Source organism: Pteropus medius, unplaced genomic scaffold (genome assembly GCF_902729225.1).
Source record: "Pteropus medius unplaced genomic scaffold, Ma_sr-lr_union100, whole genome shotgun sequence".
NCBI lineage: Eukaryota > Metazoa > Chordata > Mammalia > Chiroptera > Pteropodidae > Pteropus > Pteropus medius.
In genome coordinates this window covers 7,112,194-7,139,291 of record NW_024349801.1, presented here as the reverse complement: position 1 = coordinate 7,139,291, position 27,098 = coordinate 7,112,194, and the positions used below count along the sequence as shown (strand labels likewise).

At 42.4% G+C, this 27,098-nt stretch overlaps 1 protein-coding gene across 1 annotated transcript in view; it reads left to right on the top strand.

Moving 5' to 3' along the window:
• Positions 1-12,090: 12,090 nt before the first annotated feature.
• The window catches only part of CDH13 (cadherin 13), a 967,094-nt gene continuing 952,086 nt past the window's right edge, over positions 12,091-27,098 (top strand). Inside the window, exon 1 of the mRNA XM_039888803.1 lies at positions 12,091-12,335. Coding sequence (XP_039744737.1) covers positions 12,291-12,335 — 45 coding nt within the window. The 5' untranslated portion in view covers positions 12,091-12,290. The remainder of the gene's footprint in view (positions 12,336-27,098) is intronic.

The window sequence follows — 27,098 nt, the reverse complement described above, 5'->3', positions numbered from 1 at the left end:
GCAGAGTGTGGGAGGGAGGGAGGAGATGAGGTCAGACCCTAGTAGGAGGTTGGGGATTTATTCATCAGTGATGGAAGATGTACGTTTGCGAGGGGGCTCTTCTACTCATGACCCACAGCATTGACCACAGCTTCAGGAGAAAGGCCCCCTGTCTTCCAGGAGCGTCATAAGGAAACCAATCATGCCACTTATCGCCCCAGTTTGAAAAGTAATTGCAGACACATGTGTAAAGGGCAGGACAATTTTTTCTGCCAATTATGTGCCCTGCTATTAGGTGATAAGAAGCTGGAAAGTCATAGTGTGAGGGATTAGCAGCACAATTCCCTCTCTTGCCACCGCTGCATTTCTGCCTCTCCCAAGAGGGCATTCTTCCCTCCCCAGGTGCTAGTTTCAGCTGGTCTCAGCTTGACCAGGTGCCTCCTCCAAATTATGTTCCCTAAACACACTTGTCCTTGTCTGTAAAAGGAAAAAGCCTACAAGAAACCCTTACAAAACTATAGTTGAAAAACAAGGCTAAGTCTGCCTGGCTAAAAGATTACAAACTTGTATTTACAACAATGTTCATGAAGACTGGTTCCAGGTATTTCCAAAGCTGCTTATCAAACAGATTGCATTGGTCCTTATGGCACTTTCATGCACATGACACTTTTATTATTTTATTTGGCTCTCATGCCTGGATACATCTGCCCATTTTATCCAGTAAATGATCCATCCTTTTATTTTTCAAGCCAGTTTTTAATTAAATACCCATTTTCTGCCTGGCATTTAGCAACTTTTTTTTTAAATTAACACGAGTCTAGTGGTTACAGGATTCAGGTTCAAACAGTCCTGAATTCAAATCCCAGTTCAGCTCCTTTAGTTATTTCTATAGTCAGTTTTTTTTTAAATTGATAAAATGGCAGTGATGACAGAATGGGATTTTCTGTCACTCTGACTGTCTTCATTCACCCTCATTCTCAACCATGATGGAGATGAAAGTTTTAGCTTAGTTTCCTATCTAGTTATGGTGTGACAAGATTTGACAGCTGCAAGAGGACATTGGTTGGTTTGTAGGTGTTCCACTCTGGACATGAAAATCCAAGGTCAAGGCAACTCTGCAGGACATGTGGTGGGGAGGAGGTTGGAACTAATGGTCTTTGAGCAACTGGATGAAGCTGGAAGCTTGGGAGGAAGAAATAAGGGGAGGGCTAAGGAAAAAGGGAGAAGAAACAAAAGAAGGGGGCTTCTGAACAGGCATCTAAAGGATTCTAGACCATCTAAACTACCCCGTATCAAGGCTATCACATATCTTGGTTGCCTAAGGGAATAACTTCAGGAACCAGACTGCTTGGGGTCAAGTCCTGTCTCTCCCCCTTATTATCTGTTGGACCCTGTGCAACACAACTAACCTCTCTGTGCCTCATTGTCTCATCTATAACAATATTCTAATAATAGGACTTACCTCCTAGGGTGTCTGGAAGAATTCAATGAGTGCATACGTGCAAAATGCTTAGAATGATAGGTAGCACAGAGTAATCATGAAACAAACATTAGCAATAATGGAATTCTAAGTCTCTTCTCATGCTCTCTCTCCTCCTTTCCTGTCTGTTTCACAAGAATACTTGCCACCATTTAATCTTACCTTATACCTTAATGTTGTTTATTCCCCACCACCCTACTCCCTGCAACCCCAGTAGAACTCAAGTTCTGGGATTTTTGTCTGTTTCATTCACTATTATATTTCCAGCTTTATTTCCTGGAACAGTGCTTGGTACAGGAAAGGGGCACAATCAATACTTTTTAATGTTTGAGTGACTGAACAGATAAATGAAAGAATGAATGAGTTATTATCCTGTAGACTCTGTTTTCTTGATTAGTGCTGAGTGATAATAGGCTGCCTGCCCAACCTTTCAGATATTGTGAGCATAGCAACAGTATTTTATGATAATAATAGTGATATTCACTTTCTGAGGATTGAGAAGTATAGTATCTATAAGATGCCCAGGATAAGTGCCCAATTATACTACCTGTTAGTGACGTTATTGCTTTGTATGGTGTATCCCCTCCTTCAAGCTTGCATAAGCCTATTCTATAAGTGGCAGAGTAGAACATAAACCTAGTCTGTCTGATTCCAAAGGGTGTGCTTATTAACTTGAAAGAAACAAAGGCTTTTAGAATACAGATCTGTTCTCCATTACAGCACAAATAGGCTGTAGAGACTCACCTAGGACCCAGGTGCTCAGGCTCCCAGGTCAATGCTTTCTCCTCTTTCAACAGTGAGAAGGTTTGCCTATCATTGGTCACCAGTAAAAAGGAATACTCGTATTTCTGGAACTGTTTAGGATTCAATAAGAAAAACATGAGTGTAAAGCACTTGGGAAAGTGCCTGCTACTTAATAAACATCATAGCTCCCATGATTATTTTTCATGCATGCATGAATCGATATATAGATGTTATTTTAAGGTCTTACATGTGCTTGGCACTGGGTTTATTGAAGATGTGGGTGAGAATAAGTCTTGGTTACTTATCTCAAGCAGATGATAGACCAGTGAGGAACTACAGTAAAGAAATAATGACGTATTTTCAGTGCACTTAACTCAGCCTAGTTGTATTGGGGTGACATCCTTGGGAAAGTGGCATTTGAAGTGGTTGGTCCTTAATACTGAGCCGTGGCCCACTGAGTGGACCTTGGCCTGTGGAAGAGAAATTCTAGAAAGTAGCATGCACAAAGGTCCTGTGGAATGAAGTAGCCTGGCATGAGGTGGGATGAATGGTAGCATGTTCTATATGGCTGGTACTTGAGCTTTGTTGGGGGAGATAAAACAGCAAATAGAGCAGCTGCATAGAATCTTTATGTATGGTACTAAGTACCAAGTTAGGGATTTAGACTTAAAGGCATGGGGAGACATTGAAGGTTTTATATATATTCCAAGAACAGATACAGGAATGAACCCTAGGAATGAAGTTGCTTTTATTCACTGCTGAATAAAATAATGGCTATATTATAATAGATACTTAATATTTATTGCTTGAACTAAAAATTGCTCTGGCAACAATATGGAAGTCAGACTGGGGAGTTGGAGGAGACTGGCAATCTCGAGATCAATAACTTAACTTGGTTACAGAAAAAAATACTTCTCTTTTATTATATCTTGTTGTTAGCAAAACAATTGCTGAATGAATGAGTGAGTGAATGAATAGTTGTCCTGTTCTACTTTCTTTGTTAAGAGAGAGATGATTTATGGGTGTTTTAGCTGAGAGCAATAAAGTAGGTATGTCCTGAAATAAATTACTATTTGCCCCTCAAAGAATAATAACCGGGTCATGAGCATCTTCTGGGAATATGCTAAGACCTGTCTCTTCACCCATCAGGTTCTGTGACAAACAACGAGAATTCTTTGTCTTCTCTCTTGACATTCTGTGGTCCTCAGAGTCCCCTGGGGACAAAAAGTGAATCAATAGATTCATTACATGAACAAGAACCTGGCACTTTGAAGGCTTTAGATGAATTCCTGGCCTGTCAAATAAAAAAAAAATGGCGTTGAAAATACTCTGCCATCTCCTACTCAAGTGTGCCCTAGCTCACCTCAGCCTCTCCTGATTCACCTTGGGAAAACTGGGTCCTCAATTCACCTAGGGCATACTCCATACCCCATGTGAGCTTAGTCTTGGCACAGAGAATAGAGTGTAGTTTACTTGACTGACCCACAGGGCCCCTGGACCCTTGGTCTTCTGTTGTATACAACATAAGACTTTGAAGTGTATATACTTAATCCTGGCCATAATTTCTCATAGCGGTTCCCTGGCAGTTTCTGTAGCCATTAGCCATCTAGCTACTGCTTGGTATTCCTAATGAGATGAATGCATCTAGAGAGCCACTAGTACATAGGATCATTAGCCATAGGATCATCCATTTGTTCATTAAAAGAATAAATTATTGAGTGCCTGTCATGGACCAGACATGGTTCTATGTCCCGGAGAACAATGATTAATAAATATATATTTAGTTGCCATCATGAAACTCATATTCTAGTGAGCAAGACCAACATAGAAAGAGGCAAGTAATAAACAAAATGATAGAAAATGCCATGGAGGAAAACATAAGAAATGAGCTAATGAAGGATGAGCTGGTGAGGGGTGGCTCCTCCTTTACCAAAGTTTCTAGGAGGATGAGAATGACCTGGAAGTGGAGGAAGGAGCATTCTAGATAGAGTGACTAGAATGTGTAAAGGCCCAGGGGTAGGAAAGAGCTTGGCATATCTAACAATTGAGAGTAGAGCAGGGCACAGTGAGCAAGGGGGAAAGTGACAATGGAACAGGTTTGGAGAGAGAGGCAGGAGATAGCTTTGTAAGGCCTTGTGAGCTTTGGTGAGTTTCTCTTTTCTATCATGTGCTAGGAGAGAGTTTTATGAGTCAAGACATATTTGCTTTTGAGTTTTCTACAATAGAAATAGGAGCAGTGTAGAGAATTAATATTTCTACATGGAGTGTTGGGACTGAATGGGGACACGTAGTAAGACAGCACTTTGAGAACCATTGCTTAGGAGATGGATAAGCTGATACTAGAGGTGTGTTGTTTGGTAGTTCATTTTGCTGCAGATGTTCAGGGCTAAGAGGATCTCTCCTATGCATCTGCATTCTTTCATTCATTCAGTCCACTCATATTTACTGAATGTCCATTCCTTGCCAGTCAATGTGTAGGCAAGAGGTATCCAAGGGAAAGAAAGACAGATGTCATCCTTGACCTCATGGAACTTGCATACCAGCCATTTTAACTTCACAAAGCTCAGTTTAAGGAACAAAAGAGTCCTGGATTTGCCTTTTCTGGTGCTCATTTGGTTAAACTCTGGCAGATGTCACACATTCAGAATCATTAAAATGTAGTTTTCTGTGCTTAACTTGCTTCCACAGATTAACTTTCCTCAACTCATTATTGTGGACCTGACCTGGGACTGTTCATAAAGACCACGGAAATCATTAACCGGGCGGGTTGCTTTTTATAGGAGCAGTACAATTTTATCTACTAGAGCTACTGGCAGATTTAGATTATATTTTAAATAAATTTATCCAGTACAAACATTCACAGATTTGCCTTGCATTGTAAATAAATTTCTTAAGTAATTGCTAAGCGATAGCCTCACAATTACGCTGGCATGATAAAAGCAACCAGAGACAGATTCAGTAATTTTGCAGTAAATTTTCAAGAAGAAGCCTAGGGAGGACCATCTTGGATTAGGTGGTTAGAAGGAGAGGACAATTTGGTGAGTTGAGAAATTATTAAGGACTTGGATTTGTGGTAAACATTAAACATTGGTCATGTCTATGCTGGGTTTAAGTATTCAGCTTTCAGCTCTTCTCTGAGCCTTTCCTTGGCTGGGGTTTGGCTAATGAATCTAGGTTAAGACTTTGCTTCTCACTTCAGATCTAGGGGTAGGCAGATATGGCTCAGCTTCACATGTTTCTCATCCTCCTTGGACCAGTTGGATAACCAGAGGATGTTCTTTTCATGGAGATGGCAGGATGTAAGAGACTTTGAGACCTGAGACCTCTTAAGACCCAGGCTCAGAACTGCACACTGTCACCTTCATCTCATTCTATGATCCAAAGAAGCCATATGGTCAAGCTCAAAGTCAAAGGTGAGGAAATTCACTCCACTGTTAATGAGGCAAGGATTGGAGCTTAAAGTTAACTCCCATAATTTAATAAGTATGTTGCATTCATCTATTATTATACAAACTTATGTTTTTTCCTAGACACTGCTAGGCAACAGGAAAGATTGCTGTGTGATATTCCTATACAACTCACTGGTTAGAAATCTAAGAAAAAGAGTTCTTGCTCTTGTTACCTTTTATATGGTCTGTACAATAGTCTTCTAAGAAGTCTCTTCCTTAGTTATGGGCCTTGATGCAATCCATTCTCCAGTGTAGCCAGAATGATCTTCTTAAAATGTAAATGAGATATTAAACCTTCCCTGTTTAAGTAGTTTGGATTATTCCCCTTTGCCAATAGGATAAAGCTCAACCTCCAGATGTTGACTTTTAAGCTGATCCTAATTTGGACTCCCAAACTGCCTAGACTTGTTTTCTACCATTCCTCTGGTCACCAGACTCTCCCTCAAGTGTCCCCTTTTCCTTATTTTCCCTTTGCTTTAGCTAAGTAGTTTCTTGCTTGGGGCCGCAGATGGGCAGGTGGTAGGAGCATGGGGCCCATGGTATCATTGTAAAGATCTTACTAAATGCACATTAAGCATTTTCTGTCAACTATAATAATGCCCCCACCCCAGGCACTGCCATTTTCAACTTTACCTTAGATGGGATTGTAAAGAATAAGCTTTAAATTCAGTTAGAAGAAAGTGTTGAATGTGACCTGCCTTTTGCTATTATTTATTTTCTCATCAACAGATACAAAAAGTACAACTTCTGTCAAGTAGAGCTCCATCATGGTTTTTGACACACAGTGGAAATCAATCACAATGGACTCTTTGCCTATTTTTGAACACATCCTGATCCCCTATAGCTCTGGCTACTTTGACTCTCTCAGTACTTCTTGTAGCACATTGTAATAGAATGATGTCTTTCTCTCCATTAGTCATATTTTCTAAAGCACATAAACTATGCCTTTTCATTTATTTTCCTGTTGTCTAGTTCAGTGGCTAATATGCAATAGGCACTTTATGAATGTTTCTTGAATGAATGAATGAATGAATGAATGAATATATGTAAGTGAGTAGTGGAAGAATCTGTAGAATAATGGTTCTCAAGCTATGCATACAAAGACATTGTGATACACAGATTGCTGGACCTAATCCCTGAATTTCTGAGTCATTAAGTCTGGGGCGAGACCTGAGAATTTTCCTTTCTAACAAGTTCCCAAGTGATGCTGCTGCTGCTGCTGGTCTAGGAGCCACACTTTGAAAACCACTGCTTTACCAAACTGATGCTGAGATGATTCTCTGTGTAGAAATAACCCCAATCACTACTTTGGGGTAAGGGAGACATCTAGAGGGGGCTTCTAGTTCACAGGATAAAATTGGTGTCTGAATGCCCAATTTTACTACTCTGAAGGGATCAAAGTCTTAAAGACAGTTAAGCAAGTTGGATTGAGATGCCCTAAAGGTCACTCCAGGTTCTCTCTTCGTGCTAGTGTGGAAGTCATGGATTGTATGAAACATATTCAGAGAGGACACTATATTAGTGCAGTACCTCAAAAGCCAAAGGAGTATTTTCTGTCTTAGTCTTAGATGTCTGGGCTCTTCATACATTGAGGAAATTCAGAAGGATGTCACACGCCAAGTGTCCTTCACCAAAGATCTCCAAGCACCTACATGCTCACACTAGCCTCTGTGGAATGTTCTTTACTATGTCTAATCCTGGTCTATACTATTGTAAGAAGGCTTGCCTTGCCATAGGCAGAATTAGATGGCCACATGTGAGTAACAGAATATTAGAGTTACAGAATGCTTTCCAGGTGGGAGGAGTGAACTATCACCATCATGAAGTATATCTGGTAGGGCAATACATGGAGGGGTGTTTCATATCGGCACCATGCACTTTTCAGTACAGAAGCCATTTAATTCATCTTTTCAATAAAAAATTGTTTGAGCACCTAGAGTATTCTAGACACTGTTCTAAAGGCTGAACACACAGCAGCAAAAAGACAGATGTAGAACTTATATTCCAGAGAGATAGACAGATGACAAGCAAAAAATATAATTATTAGTAAGTTATTGATGCATAACAAACCACCCTGCAAATACAGACCAACTGTTTATTTGTAGCTCATATACCTATGGGTTAGCTGACTTGAGTTTGCTCCAGCATTCTGGGTCCATGGTGGTTCTCATCTATTCTCCTACGACCAGTGAGCTAGCCCATGAATGTTACTTTGAAGGCATTGGTAGAGGCCCTAGTGAGAGCAAGCAGAAATGCAAAGAACTTTTTGGGGCCTGGGTTTTAACTGGCACCCCATCGCTTCTGCCTCATTTCACTGGCCACCAAGTTCATATGGCCAAACCCAAAGTCAAGGAGTTAAAGGCATTGTTGCAGGTTGGAATGAAGGATTAAGACAATAATGCAAATGACTTATAATATAAGGTCAAGTAATACAAAGGGCTCCAAGGAAACATAAAGTAGGTTCATAGCTCAAGAATGATGAGGGATGCAACTTTCGGGTAGTCAGGTATTTTAGGATAGTATATTGTCATAATCTTGGGTGGTCTTAACAGGCTATCCTATTGAGAGGGGTGTAACTTCAGCATTATGCTATGTTACGGTAGGGGCTTCCCACCCTGCTCTCTAAGTATATCTCGATTATCAAGCAATCCCACATACCAGATGACAGTTGTGTCTCATAAGGACATCTATCTGTTCTATTCAAATGTCTCATCACAGTAACAAATTCAAAGGGTACCAAAATTTGAATAAATTATCCCTGTTGAATATTATCCCAGTTGCCCCTCTCCATGCACATATGTTCATGTGCCTGTACACAAGCACTGCACACACTCACAAAGCCACCTCCACATACTCAGAAGTCATGTCTTAACCCATGTCAATGAGAAGAAACCGTCTTAATCCCTGGCACCTCAGAAGACAGCTGAGGACTGTTGGATGATGATTCTACATGCTCTAAAGCCAAGCTGATGTGCCTGAAAAAGGAGTATGAACCTGGAATGTGTCTGAATACAGACATAGCTTTTGAGAAGCCCACAGCTGCAAAAGTGGCATGAGACTTGATGTGTATTCATGGTTTGGGGCTGAGGGGGGAGGTTGAGGCAGGTGCAGGAATAGGTAGGAGGTGGTTTTAAGCTTCAGTATTTACTTGCCATCATCAATCAATCCATCAGCCAAAAAACCCTCATTTGGGTAAGCAAGGTCAAACAAACAAAAATAAATTTCTTCTTCAAAGGCCTTTTATCATTGGAATAAAATAACTTTTGTTTTCGTTGAACAAAAACTGATATGTTTTGATGAAATTCATATTCTCTAAGAGTAGAGGGGAGTAGGGTATAGAAGGAAAAAAATAACATCATTTTTTACAACAGTCCTTGGAGTGTTGTTATGTCATTATTTCCATTTTATTGATGAAGAAACTGAGGCTTGGAGAGTAAAAGTAAATTTTCCAATATAAGTGAAGTCTGGAGATCCCACCCAGGTCTCATTTTGTGGACAAATCTTTTTTCAGCTTCCTAGCTTCCTTGGGTTTCTAGAGGTGAGCCTCAAGGCCTAAGAAGATTCTGGACGTTAATACCTTCCAGCCTCTAAAAATCTAAGGTATAGGGACTAAGGTAGGAAGGGCTGGGAACTGGCCTTTTGGGCACGCCCACTTGTAATCAGGTGAGGTTGGCTGGAGCCACTCTGCTTGCACATGGAATAGCTTAGGACAAAACCCCAGGACCTTGGCAAATGCCTGTATAGCTCCTGGGTAGAGACAGAGTCAGCAGAATTTTGATCAGGCAAATCTACATCTATCTTTACTGGTACCGTCAGATTCATGAGGTCATTGGCAGCTTGGGACTCACAGCCTCCCATTACCTGTTGTAGGTCAGTGCTTTAGTTTTTTGTATAAATAATGAAATATGGAATATTGCCTTTGGCCGAACCAAGCTGCCTCATCCCAAATTATTCCCCTCCTTGCGGGAATATCCAACAACTGGCCCACCAACAGCATGAAGATGTAGCCCCTTGACTCTATTAGGGTCATCTCTGAAGGATCACTCTAGCCTCAGAGTTCCCCTGGGATTGATTGAGGCCTCTACTTTCACAGCAATTGTGTTCACATCCTCCCTCTGCCAATCTTGTTTCCCTCCCTCTTGTAGTTGTTGATTCTGAGAACAACTTCCCAATAAGCCACCTGTACAAATCTTCATCTCAGCACCTATTCCAGGGAAAGCAGCCTGTCTCACACTGGCCATTAAATATCCCAGCCCTGAAGTGGCATTGGTCATTACTTCTGCTCACAGCTTATTGGCTAGAACCAGTCAATACATTTTCATGCTAACCACAAGGGGGCAGCAAGTGCAACTCTGCCATGTGCCAGGAAGGGGGAAGACTGGACCTGCATGGTGAGCAGCAGTAGGGATGATGGGATAGGGAGACCACAGAAAGGACCAGAACTATAAAATCAATAATACTGCTTTGTACTTTGTACATGTGCAGTCTTGAAAACACCTTACTCTTAGAGGCTTCTCTAAGTGGCTGCTTGTGGAAATGTGGCTAGAACATCATCTTTCTGCCATCTTTACCCCTTATCAGGGTTTATCATTTTCCAAGGTGTTCGCTGCGCGCGCGCTCTCTCCTCTCTCTATCTCTTTCTCTCTCTCTCTCTCAATGGAGAAAAATCAGGACATTTTGGGATGCCTTGATTTGAAGACGATCTGACTCCAAAGTACCTTGCTTTACTCTTATTGGTGAGCAATGTGAGTATGGATCTCCATATACATGGATTCCAAGCTAAGACAAGCATACGATCTATCAAACACTGTGACTGTACTTCTCAGAAGCTCAGGGGTGATGTCTACTTAGACAAGAGGAAAGTGGAAAGCTGGAAGAAGCAGCAAAATTCACTTTTTCTGGGCTTTTCTGGGGGCTGTTTGGCCAACATTGCCATCTGTCAGGCCAGCACTGGCTAAGGCAGCCAGGTGGTCAGATGACATTGCATCTTCATTAGTGACCTTGGAACCACATGAGGTGACCTTGTGATAGAACAGCTGACAACTAATAAATTTTTAAAAGTGCATCATTTTATATTTATTGAATGGTTATTTTGTTACTTAATCCTCACTACATCTCTATGAGTTCATTATGATTTATATTTTCATTTAACCAGTAGTCAAACAGAGGCACAGAGTAACTTATTAGTCAGTGGCAGAGCTGGGGGTTAAGCTTAGGCAATGCGGCTCTGAAATCTTTGCCCCACCCACCCTTACTACTTCTCGATTAAGTCTAGACATCTATCTAACCCATACTAATGCCCATCTCCATGTTCCAGGCCCTGTGCCAGATGCTGAGAATACAGCTCAGCTCACTGGATCCTAGCATGGTCTGTTGCTCAGTGTCCTGTTATATTAGATATCACATTATATGTTTATTCCACTATTCAGCATCAAGAGAAATTATGTCAGAAAAATATTTGTATATATATTTCTATAGTAAGAACTATGTAACTTACATGTTTCTTTTATTGCTTTAGTCCTCAGGAAGCTCAGATCCAAATCAGAGCAAATATATTAGAGTTTTGGTTTAGCATTTCAGTTTTCTGAATTTTTCCTCCTGGTTCACATTTTCTATTTCAGTTGCATAAATTCTATTGCACAAATGTTCTTTATAGAACACCTTAAATCCTTTTTAGGAGGCTGCATGGAAATGACAAAGAAAGGTCTTTAATGCATATTCTTAGATTCCTACTAAGAAAAGCAGACCAAGATACTCCTCTTACCCTCATTCCCATAGGACCCCATTTATAAAATCCCTAAGCAGTGGCTACTACTGTTCTGAGTTTCTAGGGATAGCTAGGAGCAATTAAGAGATCACATCCATAAAGGGGGAAAAAAAAAGATTTCCTCAAATCATGGCCCCAACTTGGGTGCCAGATGTACATTTGTGTAGTAGGAGGCCAGTCAGACTCTCACCTGAGCAGTTAATAAAATCTATCGCCCCTTGATGGATTTTTTTTTCTTCAAGCTAGAATTGATCTGTCGTTTTGTGATTTGTGAGATGGTAGGGAAACACCAAACACCATCATGACTTGGGCCACATTGGAAAAAAAAAAGAGAGAGAGAGAGAAAGAAGAAAAAAATCCATTGCCAAGTCTTTCCAGGCGTAGAAAGGGCTGGAACTGCTGGGATCATTTTATTTGATTTATTGGAAACAAAGTGGATCTTATTAACATTTTAATAAAGAAGATCTTTTTGCACTGGGCTGGAAGTGGCCGATAGTCTCCAGTGCAATTCCATTCTCTGTAAAAGTGGAAGCGGCTGGCGTTACCCAGCGTGATTTGTGAGGCTGGGCCCCAACAGTCCAAAAAAGCAAATGGGCTGCCTCCTCAGAGGGTCTAGCTCTGTGCGAGGTGCTCGCCCCGTATCTGCCATGCAAAACGAGGGAGCTTTATGAAGGAATCCGTCTTGTAAAGCCATTGGTCCTGGTCATCAGCCTCTACCCAATGCTTTCGTGATGCTGCCGCTGATCTATTTGGGAAGTTGGCTGGCTGGTGAGGCAGAGCCTCTCCTCAAAGCCTGGCTCCCACGGAAAATATGCTCAGTGCGGCCGCGTGCATGAATGAAAACGCCGCCGGGAGCTTCTAGTCGGGCAAAATGCAGCCTAGAACTCCGTTCGTCCTGTGCGTTCTCCTGTCCCAGGTAGGGAATAGGGGCTGCCGGGCGCGCCCCGCGCCCCGTTTCTGCATGCCGATCGTATAGCAAGGGGGCTTTTGGGGAGCTGGCGGACTCCTTGAGTAGCGATAAAGACAGGGAAGGGAGGTCATTCCCAGCGTTGGAGATCCTAGGGGCCTGAAGGGGTGGGGGCTGTTCCTTTCTGGCGTGTGTGTGTGTGTGTGTGTGTGTGTGTGTGTGTGTGTGTGTGTGCGCGTGTGTGTGTGTGTGTGTGCCTTCAGGGGAGGAAGAGAATGCTCCCGAGTCTTTTATTTTGCAAGGAGGGGCGACATTCTCGGCTACATCAAGTAGGGTAACTTTGATTTGCCTTCTGCCGGAGACTCAAGCTTTGGAGAAAGACTCAGTCCGAGGCGACTCCAAGGAGTCTTGGTTTTCCTTAGCGAAGCGCGGTGCAGGGGAAGCGCCGCTCGAGTCCGGAAGGAAGGCAGCTCCACCGTTGGAGTGGCCGGCCTGGCATCGCCTACTCCCCGGAGCTCCCGGGCCCCCTCACCCAGCCCGGTGGCGCACTGGAAGGTGCCTCAGGCCAACCGTGCGCCGCAGCCCGGCTGCTGCTGTCGCTCACAGGCAATGGCGCGGGGCGCGCCGGCATAGGGGTCCTTTCACTCCCCAACCGTGGGCTAGGAAGGACCAGAGCGCGTCGCCACCGCCAGGGCGCAGGCCCAAGCCCCCTTCTCCCCTTTTGTCTAGCTAGCAGGAGATCCGGCCCTAAGCCCCGACTGCCGCCTCTGCTGCCTTCCCCGGCAGGCGCCGAGCCGAGCGCAGAGAAAAGTTCAAGCCTTGCCCACCCTGGCTGCAGCTGCCTGTTAACCCTCGGAGCGCTGCGACTCGAGGAAAGGGCAGGGAGATTGGGAGAGAGCGGGGCATGGAGGCACGGTCCTCCAGCAACCACCTCTGCATCTTGGAGATCTTGAGAAGTTTGTATGCAGGAAAGCAGTACTCAGAGGAGGCCAGACTTGAGGTGCTGGAGACTGCGGGGCACACCCAGCCCTGCTCTGGGGCCTGTGGTTTCTGCGAGCACTACAACCTAGTACCCCCAAGGCCTCCTTGGCAGCTTGTAGGACTTGGAATGAGCTGGCAGCCTACAAGTGGGTGAGTAAGATCAAGGCAGCGCCAGGCAGAGAGGAGAAAAGGAGACAGGGAGTGCCTCGGGGTGCTAGAAATGGGTGTTTAGTTCCTGGCCAGACTCCTGGGTGCCAGGGGAAGAGGCACATGTGTGAGTGTATGGGTGACAGCGGGGTGAGGCAGCCAGAGTCCCAGGCAGGGGCTGGTTAGGATGTAGAGAGGCAGCGCAGGCTTCTAAGGGGAGACCATTGCTGGATAAGTGTTGGAGTTAGATTTTGGAAATGGGCCAGTATCCCAGGAAGGAAATGACCATGGAAATAACTCAAAGTGGGGAGTGGGGGTTGGGTGATAGTGCTTGGAGGCAGAGTAAGGTGCCTGGCTGCTGAGCCTCCTCCCCCACTCACGACTTCCTTCTTCCCTGGAACACAGCCCCCATTCAGTTATACTCCTCTTCTACCAGGGCTTTGCGGGCTGATTCTCTCGGGGTCCCTGTAGCCTTAAGTCCTGCCAAAAACCCTATGCCTGTCTGCGAACCAGTGTTCCAGATTTTCTGGATTCTAACTACCCCTGAGATTTTATGTGTTTATACATATCCCAATTTAGCTAGGTGGTTGAGAGCACGCCTCTGATTCAGACAGATCTTCTCTGCCATATTCTAGTGGTACCACTTTGCTTAACCTCTCTGAGCTTCCAGATTCTCCACTGTAAAATAATCTTATCACCGTCCTAGGATTGCTAGGCAAATTGGATTGTATTCAACAGGATGTCCTAGGTAATGCATTTACCATAAGGCTGGGCACACTGGGAGCTGCTGGTGTCTGGGAGCACTTGCCACCGCCTCACCCAGGACTTTACAGTACTTTTCTCAGTGGGCATGTTTTGACCTCAGTTTAGATTCCAGGACTTTCCCAAAGTTATGCCTCCCTTTGAGCAAGACAGACCACATGACAGCACCCAGCAATCCCTATGCCCTATGGGCTTTCTTGCATTGATGGCTTTTGCAAAGCAAATGGTGTGTCTCCTCACCCAGGGCGCAGGTGGCACAGGTGGGTTCTAACGGCTCCCAGCTCGCTCAGTTTCTTTAGAATGGGGAAGCAGAGGTTTTACTGTGAAAGGCTTATTTCTTTCTTAGATTGTTATGCATAATCAGAGCAAATGTCCACATTAGGATAGTGATTGATATCCCGATAGCAAGAGCACCTTGCAGAGAAATCATTTTGGTCCATTTCACTTAACCAGCAAGAGGTTCAAGTGCAGAACTCTGTGTGCCACAGTACAAAAAGTGAGGAAAGTCTCGGAACCTATGAGTCAACAAGGAAAAAAACAAAACTTTCCTGAAATAGAGAGAAAACAGTAGAAAGGGAAAAACAATGTAATAAGGCAAATTAGTCACTCAGCCCTAGTGGTGTTCAGGCAAGCATGTGTGTGTTTTTCCACCTCAGTTGTAGTACGCTGGGTCTGACTTTGGAAGCCGTCAGTCTCTGTGAGTTTATTGGCTAGGTTGCTGTTTTAGGCATTTTGGAAGAGGGATGACGAATTCTAAGCAACAATGGCTGGAAGCTGGTAAAGCTGAGGAACAGTCACCTCTCTTCTCCCCTGGGGCGTTTGGGAAAGGCTGTCCCAGAAGTGGCCTCTGGAATTTGGCTATAATAAATATTGAATGTGAAACAAGAGAGGCATGAGCTAGAAATTCCACTGTAAATATGATTTTCCCCCTATTAGGTTATCATAACTAGCCCAAAGTTCTAACAATGAATGAATAATCCCCCAAGAATTAAAGTTTTAGGGAGTGGTTCAGATTTAGAGAGCAGTCACTTGGGAGTGACTAAAAATGTTCCACAGAATTCCAAGATGTTCATTTAAAATGCTAGTTCGTTCTTGGAGTTGGAACCTTGATTTTCAGGATTTTAAGTGAGAATCAGTGTTTTCTGGTCCCTTTGTGACTTTGTATATTGTATTTTAAGGGTGGTGTTTATTTGTAGAACTTTTTTAATGAAAAGACTGAGAGTTGCAGTAGCAACCCTGCCCTGATCAGAGTTCACCATGTGATAGCCTGTAAGATTTCGAAAATGCCGGGGAGAACAGGGAGATATAATAGTGGTGAGAGAAATCAAAGTGGTAGAGTTAATGCGTCCGAACAATTTTTTTTTAGCAAGTCCCCAATGAGATTTAGTAAACTACAAGGCTAAATATGTGATTGGAATTTATGTAATGCCACAGTCTATATTAAAAGCCCTAACAGTCATCTTAGCTAATCTCCCCTTCTCTGCCTCCCTCCCTTCTCCCCTTTTCTATCTTTAGCCCTTTGGTTTACCATTAAACAAAATCTATTTCCTCTAGTACTATTCTCTATGTGTTATAATGAAATTGCCCAACAAACCAATATATTCAATAACTGCATTATATAAAAGTACCAGCATTTAGATTGTACATTGAGTCTCAGTTCAAAGTTCACTATTTAGGTAAAAATATAGCTAGGCTCATGAGAATACCCTTTTTTTTTTCATTCCCTCCTTCCAAAAGACAGTTTCTTAAGGAGTAGAGTTAATTTCTATTTGATGAAAGGTAAGGAAAAGGACAAATGGTGGATTCGATTCACATATGAAAGACATATCATCTAAATAACCAAGAGTATTTCCTGTTCCTCTGCATGTGTGTGTTTGTGTCCATCTCTGTGTGTTTTGATCTTGTTTTAACAGCTGTTGAAAAATTTCTCCAGAAGAGGGCTCCATTCACAGCATTACAAAATTCTGAATCCATAGCTCATATTTTAAAGAACTTCAGTATAGCAGCTCCATTAAAACCAAACTAGTCTCCTTATTCCCAATTATTTGCTATAAGCTCCCCCAATGAGAAATCCTGTCATTTTGCAGTGAGTATCTTTCCTTCTTTCTTTCCACCTTTTTCTCCCTACTATAGTTGTTTCTGTTCTATTTTATTCTTCAACTATGTTTCCCCTCTGAGTATTAGAGCAGGGAACATTTCAAAGACCTTTGTGGACAATGCAATATGAAATGCAAGGAAATACTGAAATTTCCTGGCATTTGACTTTGGTTGGACCTGGTTTTATGCTTTAGGCAGCCAAAAGGCAGGCACAGTTCTGCCTGTGAAAGGAGATAGATAATATTCCCCATTGGGTAACTACCCAGAAGAATGAATCATGGGCCAGATCTGCTCACTCACCAACACCAGTTGAAAAGGAGAAAGAAAAATCAGTCTGTCATCCAATTACAATAATCAATTGAGCAGAATCGAATCAAGTGACCAGTGGTTTTGACATCGTTTTCACTTAGCTGTCCGCAAGGTGTGTACACGCCTTGTAGAATCTGACCCTCCTGAAGGATGCTGCCAATACAATTCCCCACAGCCTGTCTCCTCTGCAGCCACCTATGGACTTCAGCCTGGCTTCCTCTACCTGATCATATTGTACAAATAATAATGAGCTGGATTTTAGGAGTCCCTGCATTTTCTCCAGGCACTAAGTAATAGCTTTATTCTAGGGTTAGGGTGGGAAGCAATTTCTTTCTCTACTGAGAAGCAGCAGCTAAGGGCGGGCTAGAGAAGAAAGAAATGACATTTCAAACTTATAATGCAGACTGAACCAGGGTTCATGGAGGTGAAGTGTCACTATTTGGCTTAGCAAAGTGAATCTCAAGATGTCTGCTTGATGGGTGCTGAAGTCCATCCATTTCAATTCTGCAAATCTGGCTTCTAGGTAGAAGTTACAAAATAGCAGCTACAGGCCAAATGTAGTTCATGGATGTACCTTCTTTGGCCCCAATGTTTTGAAGAGTGGGAAATTGTACATTAAAAAAAAATCTAGGTTTCTTGCATTTTTAAAAAATGTCAGACGGTCAGGTAACCTGAGAGCTGCATTTCCACAAGGCCACACTTCAAGGTCACTACTGCCCCCTTTAGGCAGGATATGCCTCTTTAGTTTGTCACAATCCCACCACTCTCTGCTACCCGCCCAGCCCACTGTACTCGCTAATTCTACCCACTTGCCCTGATTGCCATTTGCATTGAGAACTGCTTTCACAAATTTTGAGGCCTGATCAAATTTATGTAGTCAGTTTTTCAGTGATAGGCTATTTGAAAAGGAAGGGACTAGCCTCTTTTTGATTGCTCTGATTGAAATCCATCGGTGTACTTTGAAAGAACATGACCAAAGGCCTGCACCTTCTCCCTGAGAATGTTATTATTATCAGTGCCATTAGGCAACTAGGGATACCCAGAACAACATAACACAACACCCAGGCCATCATTCCATGTAGAATAGAGAAGTGACACACTGCAGCTTTGTGTCAGACTGACTGGTGGAATACCAGAGTGTTGGTATGCCCAAACATTGTCGTGCATCAGCAGCCAAGAGGCTCTGGGACCACCAGAGGATATATAGGCCTGAGTGTACTGTTCATAGTGTTATACCAAGAACATCATTGCCCTTGGAGTACAGTGACACCCTGAGCATTGTCATTCTGACAACGTTGCTCACCATCAGTATGAGTATAATAGAACATCACAATACTTATCGTACTTAGCTCTGCAGGAGACTGTGGAAGGACTGAGCTAACAGAGCATTTGTAACTTCAGGGTAATGTTAGATCCATAGCTTTGCTGCCTAGAGTACTTTTATACGCAGGATATTGTTACCCCTAGCACCAACTGGAGTTTGTGTGATGTTTTTGTAATTGTTTTTAGCAGTTAACACCCACCACAGTCTACACATAGTGTTAATGCTATAATTAATGTTCTCTGGCTCTGTAAATACTAGACAAATCTGTCCACTCATCCCATAACAGCAGGTAAGCCTCAGATAACTCTTGTTTTCCATAGCTACAGACCCCAAAGATCAGGATAAATATAACTACATACAAATACAAAAAAAGTGATTGTTTTTCCTCTGTCAGTTGCCAACAGAAGTCAAATTCCTAAAAATTAGCATTAGTATCGGCAGGTTTTGACATGTCATGTCTCATTTCAAAGGCCTATTGCGTGTTACCCAATCTGCTACAGAAGCACAAAGCCCCTGTGTCTCCCAGCTGAGCGCAGGCTGGGCTAGGGTGGAGGGCAGCAGCTGCTCAGCTGAGAGAAGCCCTGCCACATGCCTGGGCAGGGCCAGGAAATGAGCTCAGCCTCTGGAGGAGTCTGGGGACCCTGCAAGGAACGTGGCAGCCTCCATTTCTGTGACCAAAGTTTCTTTCCTCTGGGAGTGGCAGGGGATTGCTCTTCCATGTGCTGCAGGAGATCGTACCTGCAAATGCCTGAAGCTTGAGTGTGATAATCTCCCTGTTAATTGACGTAGGGTCTGCGGAAAGTTGCTGGACCCTGCCAGCAGAATCCATAGTTGGCTTGGGCCACACAGCTCTGCCTTCAGCCACCATAAGCTGCTGGGCATCTGGGGTCAACTGACTCAAGGGTTGCAAACTATGGCCTATGGGCCAATTCCTGCCGGCAGCCTGTTTTGATAAATAGTTGTATTGGAACATTGCCATGCCTGTTTGTTTATATAATTGTCCGTGGCTGCGCTTGTACTATAACAACTGTGCTATAACAACAGAGTTGACACCATATGGCCCACAAAGCCTAAAAGATTTACTATTTGGCCCTTTACAGAAAAAGTGTGCTATCTTTTGCTCTGACTCAAAGTTACAGTGAGAGAGGCTTTAAGGGTTACGTCATTGGAGATTGTCCCTCCTAAGCCCCAAGCACTCAAACAACTTGACTTCAGAGAGATTCGCCTGGAACCAAATGGATTCAATAAATATCTATGATATCCATAGAAGACCTACTGTGCTCTCAGGGTACATTTGTTAGTAAGTCTGACTCAGCCTCTGCTTTCTTGGGGCTCAGACCCCAAGAGATTCCCTGGTAGGGAAGATAGAAATCAATTAATGAATAATTTAAAACAGAGACAACTGCTATGATGGAAGGAAACATAGTTGGATGAGGTCATGCCATTCTATATATTTTCCTTATCTGTGCCTTGTCTGTTTTCTCCACTAAAATATAAGCTCCATTATAGCATATGTTGCTGCTTGAGTGGTTCACTTTTGTATCCTCAGGGCCTAGAGTAGTGCCTGGCATATAGTAGGTTCTCAGTAAACATGAGTGAATGAATGAATGAATGAATGAATGAATATAAGAAAGGCATTAGATCCAGATGAAGGATCATGGAGACTTCCCTGATAGCCTGATGCTCAAGTCACAGTCTGCAGGAGTAGTGAGGCTTACAGACAAAGGAACACTTGAAGGTGTGGGTGGCAGAAGGCACAGCCTGGTGGAAGTCTCTGGGCAGAAGGAAGCATGGCACAGCCCAAAGAGAGTGACATGAGGAACAGCTAGGAGGTGCCAGAGCCCCTGGGGCCTTGTCAACCCCTGCAAGGACTTTGATGTTTGTCCTGGAGAAATAGGCAGCCGTAGTGAGGGGAGGGTATAGTGTGACAAGGTCAGATTTCCATTTTGAAAAGCTCACCTGGATTCATTGTAGCAAATGGATTGGAGCTGGGTACAAGTGGAAGAGAGAAGCCAGTCTAGGTAGTGCAGATGAGAGACTTCACACATACCCTACTCAGAGCATCCAAGAGATGTTTAGGGAAGAACTTGGCCGGCTTTGGTAGCTGTGTTTGGAGATGGCAGAATGAGGGCCAGGGAGGGGTTAAGGATGCAAGCTTGAGTTCTCACTCTCAATTGGCTAGAAGCTAGAGGCACTTACTTGAAGGAGGAACCCAGGTGTTTGACATCCTAAGCAGTGTCTGAGGGCTGTTTCCATGGGGGTGTTAGCCAGGCTGCAGGAATGATCCTCAGGAGAGGTAATCAGGGCCCTGGTTATCCTAATGCCCATAGATCCAATCCAGGCTTGCATCTGGGTGGGCACCGTGGAGACCTGGAAATGCCCTTGACTAGAGAGACTGATGTGTAGCCTCTATAATTAACCAATCTCTGAGGCTTTCCATACAAAAGATATTTGAGTGAAACGTTGCCAAGCCCTTTAATCGTTTCTTGAACATTCAATCAGCAGCACTAGAAATATTTCTTACATGGAGCAAATAATGATCTACTACTTTCAGCAATCACTTTGCGAATGCTAACAAACCTTGATTTCAGCATATTGGATATAGCCTTGGCGACTCTTATGTTTCTAGGTGTAGTAGTAGAGTCTTCAAGTGAGTGCCCATCAGTGGTGTGCTAGTAAATATTTAACAACCGGCTCTCTTAAACAACAACAAAACCCAGCAGCGCAATTACATTATCCTCGAAAGGTGAGGAATGTACAGTTGTCCACTCGCTAAGTATTTATTGAGGTATTCAGGGAATTCATAGTAACATGTTGGAAATGAATTCTGCTCTCATGGGGCTTGCAGTCTACTGAAGGCATCCAATAAGAAACAAGAAAATAGCTGAAATAATACAAATTTGGTAACTATTATAATAGGAAACAATAGAGGCTAAAATGGTATTGAAAAGATTGCTGTGCCCTCCCTTTCTTCTTTCCATCTTTTCTTTTTTCTTCCCATAATTTTTAATATCTATCAAGTGCCAAGAATGCTGGCAATCTTGGGATCCAGAGATAAATACAACACAATCCTGGTCCTCAAGGGAAAATGATGGTGCCTATAGTCTGCCAGGCCCCAGAGGAGTGTGGGTCTTAGACTACTTATGAGCTTAAGTGAGACTTCTAATCCTTTGGAAAGCGAGTTTGAATCCTGGTCTAGCCATTTGCATGCTATGTGAACTCAGATAAGTTACTTTATTTTCCTCCTCTTCTGTTTCCTTTTGTGTCTAAACAAAGAGAAAGAATAGCTATACTTGCCCAATTGGGTTCTGGTGAGAATTAAACAAGTGTATGCTCATGACTTCATCTCATGACTGAGAAATGCTAGTTGGTTGTGTTAACTTTTGTGCAATGTACTCCAAGGGAATTTTTGGCTTGAAGGTACTGTGGGACCTCTGCTTTGAACATCTGACTAACTTAGAGGGAGAAACATGCTTGTGTATTTAAAAATTCATGGGCTTTTGAAAAATAACATTTACTCCCTAGAGAAAGATTTGCCAATGCCATATTGGTAGCTGCCCAAAGATTGTTCCCTTGGGGATTTCATGCCTCATAAAATCATTTGATAAGGTGGGGTCTTATCTTCTAGATATGTCTTCCCAGCATCTGTTTCCCAGGAGGCTTTATCGGGGCAGTATGTATGGGTGTGCATGCTAGCATCATGAGCACTTATGACGATGATTGTTATTCAAAATATATCAAAATCATTATAGTCAGTTTACTGTGCTATATCATTTACTACTGTATGCCAATTGCATACATTATCTCAAATACTTACTGCAACCCTTAGGGTCAACCCTTCTTATCTCCATTTTATATATGTTGAAAAGAGGTTCAGAGTGGTTTGTCATTTCCCTAAGGCCACACAGCCACTAAGAACTGGGACCAATGTTTGAACTTACATTTCTGATTGCTGTGCATGTACATTTTCTTGAGTATTTCATTAGTGTATAAGCTTATTCCCTTATCCCCTCAAATGATGTAAAAATTCTCTCCCTTGACCATTTTGTTCTCTGGCTCTCCTAGAGTCAAGATGGCTGCCTGCAGTGACCCCATTTTTGAATTCCTGGTCTCTTAAAGTGGTCTTGGGACCTTGACCTCCTGTCTGGGTTACTGGTTGCAACCTTCAGGATTGGGTTAGCCCACAATAATATGCACTCTTTGTCTCTGAGTCCTTGCTTTTGACTGGGACAAACAATCCACCCACATTGCATGCTTTCTCCAGCAAGAATGGCCATCCCAGTAAGAACACAGTTGCCAGTTACCAGCTCCGGTATGCCTTCTCTGAAGCTTCCAATGTACAGATAAATTCTCTGACATTTTCCTAGTTTCTTGCCTGCTGTTGAACCCTAAGCCTGGATGGCCTTCCTCCCTAGGGATGCCAAGGAACTCCTTGGTTACGCTAGTGTTTCCTGAGTTCTACTGTCTACAATAATGTTTTCACCAATCCATTGGAAAATGAGAAATATACACTCTGTAACTATATCGAGACACACAGATCTACAGTGAATTGCAATTGGACTGAATCTAACCTGAAGTTTAGTTCTGCTTTAATAGAAGAGTTTTCTTTTTTTCTTTTTAATTCAATTTAAGTGCCTTGAGTCAGAGTAGTCATTGGTTCAGTGAACATTTTTTGAGTGCCTATTCTCTGCCTGGCATCATTTTATGTACTGGCAATGGAGCAGCGAGCACTCACAGAATCCGAGTGCTGGTTGATGTTCGCACTCTCCCTTAGCCCCACTCCTTGCCACTCCACACAGTGGCCTCGATGCCTGCCTCTCTCAGGATGTTTGTTATTTGTGCACCCCAATCTATACATTCCATATTTGATTAAGTCATTCATTTAACAAATATTTACTAGTCGACAACTAAATCTTAAGCATGATGCTTGACATTGGGTAAGCAGCAGTGATTAAGAAGGACAAGATTGCCTATTCTCATGGAGTCTACATTCTGGTGGGGGAGATAGACAGTAAATAACAAAAATAAGTAAATGTGATAATTTTGGATAGTGATAGTGCTATGCACTATGGAAAAAATTAAAATGGATTGGCAGTTGTTCTGAGTTTATCCACTGCCCTCTCTTGTGATGGAAAGTTCGTCCCCAAAGTTCATTTAGGGATAAAATATCCGATTATTTGGGAAAGGAAGTTGGTTATTAAACAGAGGGCAGTTTTGCCCTTAGTAGTAAAATGTTGTCAGCAAAATTTTGTCCATTTTCTATTGTGTTTCTTGAAATTTTGCTTTTGGGAATCCAAAACTATGGCAACCAGTGATTTAAGCCACAGGTGGGTAATCTTTTTCTGTAAAGAGCTATAGAGTAAATATGCGATCTCTCTTGCAACTACTCAATGCTATCTATGCAATATAAAAGCAGCTACAGATGTTGTGTAAACAAATGGGCAGGACCGTGTTCTAATAAAATGCTATTTACAAGAATAGGCAGAGCTGAATTTCGCCCTTGGATTGTAGTTTGCCTATCCCATATTGAAACCATTAGCCACCTTCTCAGTGGTCAAACTGGGAAACTGGGTTAGGGCAGAGACCAGAAAGACCGGACTTTTTTTTTTTTCTCAAACACTAAGTGTTTATCACATAACAACAAAAGAAGTCCAAAGATAAGATGCTTTCCAGTGTTAATTCACCAGTTCATGATTTCACCAAAGACCCAAGTGCTTCCCGTTTTTCTGTTCTGCCATCCTCAATTCAAAACCTTCCCTCACAGGTAAAGGATGGCTGCTGCAGTTCCAGGCATCACATGTCGACATGACTACATCCAGTGAAGGTTCTTTTTTTTTAAAGACTTTTCAATTACAGTTAACATTTGATATTATTTTATATTAGTTTTATATTATTTTATATTAGTACAGCAAAGTGATTAGACATTTATATAATTTATAAAGTGATATCTTGATTAGTCTAGTACCCATCTGGCACTATACATAGGTATTACAAAATTATGGATTATATTATATATGCTGTACTTTACATCCCTGTGAGTATTTTGTAACTACCAATTTGTACTTCTTTTTTTAAATAATATTTTTTATTTTTTGATTCAAGTTGGCATACAAGATTATATTAGTTTCAGGTGTACGATGGAGTGATTAGACACCTATAAAACTCACGAAGTGGTCACCCCGATATATCTAGTACCCATCTGACACCATACGTAGTTATTACAATATTGTTGACTATATTCCTTACGCTGTATTTTACATCTCCATGACTATTTTGTAACTACCAATTTGTATTTCTTAATCCCTTCTCCTATTTTCATCCACCTCCTCAAACCATCTCCTATCTAGTAACCCTCAAAATGTTCTCTGTGTCTATGCGTTTGTTTCTGTTGGTTTGTTCATTTGTCCTGTATGGCATTTGTCTTCCTCTATATGACTTACTCCACTCAGCACACTACCCTCTAGGTCGATTGTGAAAAATCTTTTTCCATCCCATTATTTTTAGTTTGTGTGTCTTTTAATCTGAAGCGAGTCTCTTGTGGGCAGCACAAATAAGGGTCTTGTTTTCTTATCAATTCAGCCACCCTATCTTTTGATTGGATCATTTAATTCTTTTTCATTTGAAATATTCATTGATAGATATGTAGTTATTGCCATTCTTTATTTATATTTTTGATACATGCTTTTTTTCTTAAAGAAGTTTCTTCAACATTTCCTGTAATACTGGCTTGGTAGTGATGAACTCTTTTAGCTTTTTATTGTCTGGGAAGCTCTTTATCTTTCCTTCAATTCTAAATGATAACTTTGCTGCGTAAAGTAATCATGGTTATAGGTCCTGAGTTTTCATCACTTTGAATGTTTTGTGCCAAGACCTTCTGGCCTGTAAAGTTTCTGTTGAGAAACTGGCTGACAGTCTTAAAGACTTCTCTTGTAGGTAACTATCTGCTTTTCTCTTGCTGCTTTTAAGATTCTCTCTTTGTATTTAACCTCTGGCATTTTAATGATGATGTGTCTTGGTGTGGGCTTCTCTTGATTCATCTTAGAATTTGAGACTCTCTGAACTTCCTGAGATTGTATGTCTATTTCCTTCACCAAGTCAGTTTTTCATCATTATTTCTTCAAATAGATTTTCAATTCATTTCTATCTCTTTTCTCCTTTTGAACCCCTATGATGCAAATGTTGGTATGCTTGACATTGTCCCAGAGGCTTCTTAAATGACCTTCGTTTTTTGGGGTTCTTTTTGTTGTTGTTGTTGCTGTTCTGATTGGGTGTCTTCTGTTACCCCATCCTCTATGTCATTGATTTGATCCTCCATTTCATCCACTCTGTTGATTCCTTCTAATGTACTCTTCATGTCAGATATTGTAGTATTTATTTCTCCCTGGCTCCCTATTATTTATTCCATCTCCATTTTTGTTTCTTTTTTTAAATCTCTTTGTTAAAGGTCTACTCTTCCCCTAAATTCCTTGAGCATCCTTATAACCAGTTTTTTGAACTCTGCATCTGGTATTTTGCTTGCCTTTTTCTGGAGCTTTGTTCTATTCTTTCAAATGGGACATGCTTCTTTGTCTCCCCATTTTGACTGCCTTGTTGTATATGTTCCTATGTATTAGGTAGGGCTCGTAAGTCTTCCAGTCTTAGTAGAGTGGCTTTATGTAGTAGGTGTGCTGTGGGGCCTCTTGGCATAGACTTGAGAGGGGTCCAGCTGCAGGCCAAGTTCAGCTGAAACCTGTGTACCTCTGGGGCCACCTGGTAAGAATCACCAAGCAATCCATATATGGCTGCTGCCCGTGCTGGGCATATAGGTGCTTCAAGGGGCCAAGTCAGTAACTTAGGCCAGTTGCCACTGGTGCTGGGCTTGGGGCTGCTCAGCAAGAGTTACAGGGCATGCCAAGGCTAGATGCTTGTTTGGGTTTTGTGAGCCTTTGAGAGATTTTATGCAAGTTCGTAGCAGAAGCCAAGACAGCTCATTTCTATGGAATAAATCACTGGAAACAGCTTGGGTGGGCCCACACACTGGGAGAAGTAGAGTCTCAGAGAATCCCCTGTGTTGAGCAACTTGTGTTACCTGGCTTGATGGCGCTTGTGACTGCAGGCTGAGGGGGAAAAGAGCTTAACAATGGAACAGTGGCTTCTGCCTGCACCCCTGTCCTGGAGCCAGCCACTCCTCCAGCATTTGCCCTGAAGCCCACAGCTCAGTGTCTTCTCATATGTCCCTGGCACTCCTTGAACAGCTGCCGCTGGAGCTTGGAGTGAGTAAGTCTGTCAGTGAGTAAGGCTGGGCATAGGCCCTTTAAGAGGAAATCCTCCACTTCCTGCAGCCCTCCATCTTAGCCACAACCTTCGCTGGCTTTCACAGCCAGAGGTTCTGGGGACTTCTCTTTCCAGCACTGAAACTCTAGGCTGTGAGCCCAGTGTGTGGACAGGACAGGACCCCTTGCTCCTCAGGTGGAGGAGGTAGCTCTATAGCCAAGATAGCCCTTCTGATTCTCAATCGCCACATGCATTTGTGGGACCAGGCCATTTTGTGTCTCTGCCCCTCCTACTGTTTTGAAGCGACCTGTTATTTGAGGCAACCTATCTGTAGGGCTTCTGTTCAGCGAGACCTCTGGCGACTCCCTGTACTGATTACTCTATAGTTTTGTTATAATTTTGGTGTGATCGCTAGAGGAGGCATGTACAACCATTACCTTTTTGTGTTTTCTTGAATCTTCTACCAATATTTCATTTTTTATGGCTGAATAATAATCCATTGTATATATGTACCAGATCTTCTTTATCCAATTGTCTATTGATGGCCACTTATGTTGCTTTTATATCTTGGCTATTGTAACTAGTGAGGAAGTGAACAAAGAGGTGCATATATTTTTTCAAATTAGTGTTTTGGATTTCTTTGGATAAATACCCAAAAGTGGAATTGCTGGGTTATAAGGTAGTTCTACTTTTAATTTTTTGAAGAACCTCCAAACTTTGCCATAGTGGCTGCACCAATTTGCAATCTATCTAATAGTGCATGAGGGTTGCCTTTTCCCCACATTCTCGCCACCACTTGCTGTTTGATAGCTATCATCAGTAAATTTACATTTCTCTGATGATTAGTGACCTTGAGCATCTTTTCATAAACTGTATGCCCTCTTTGGACATATATTTTC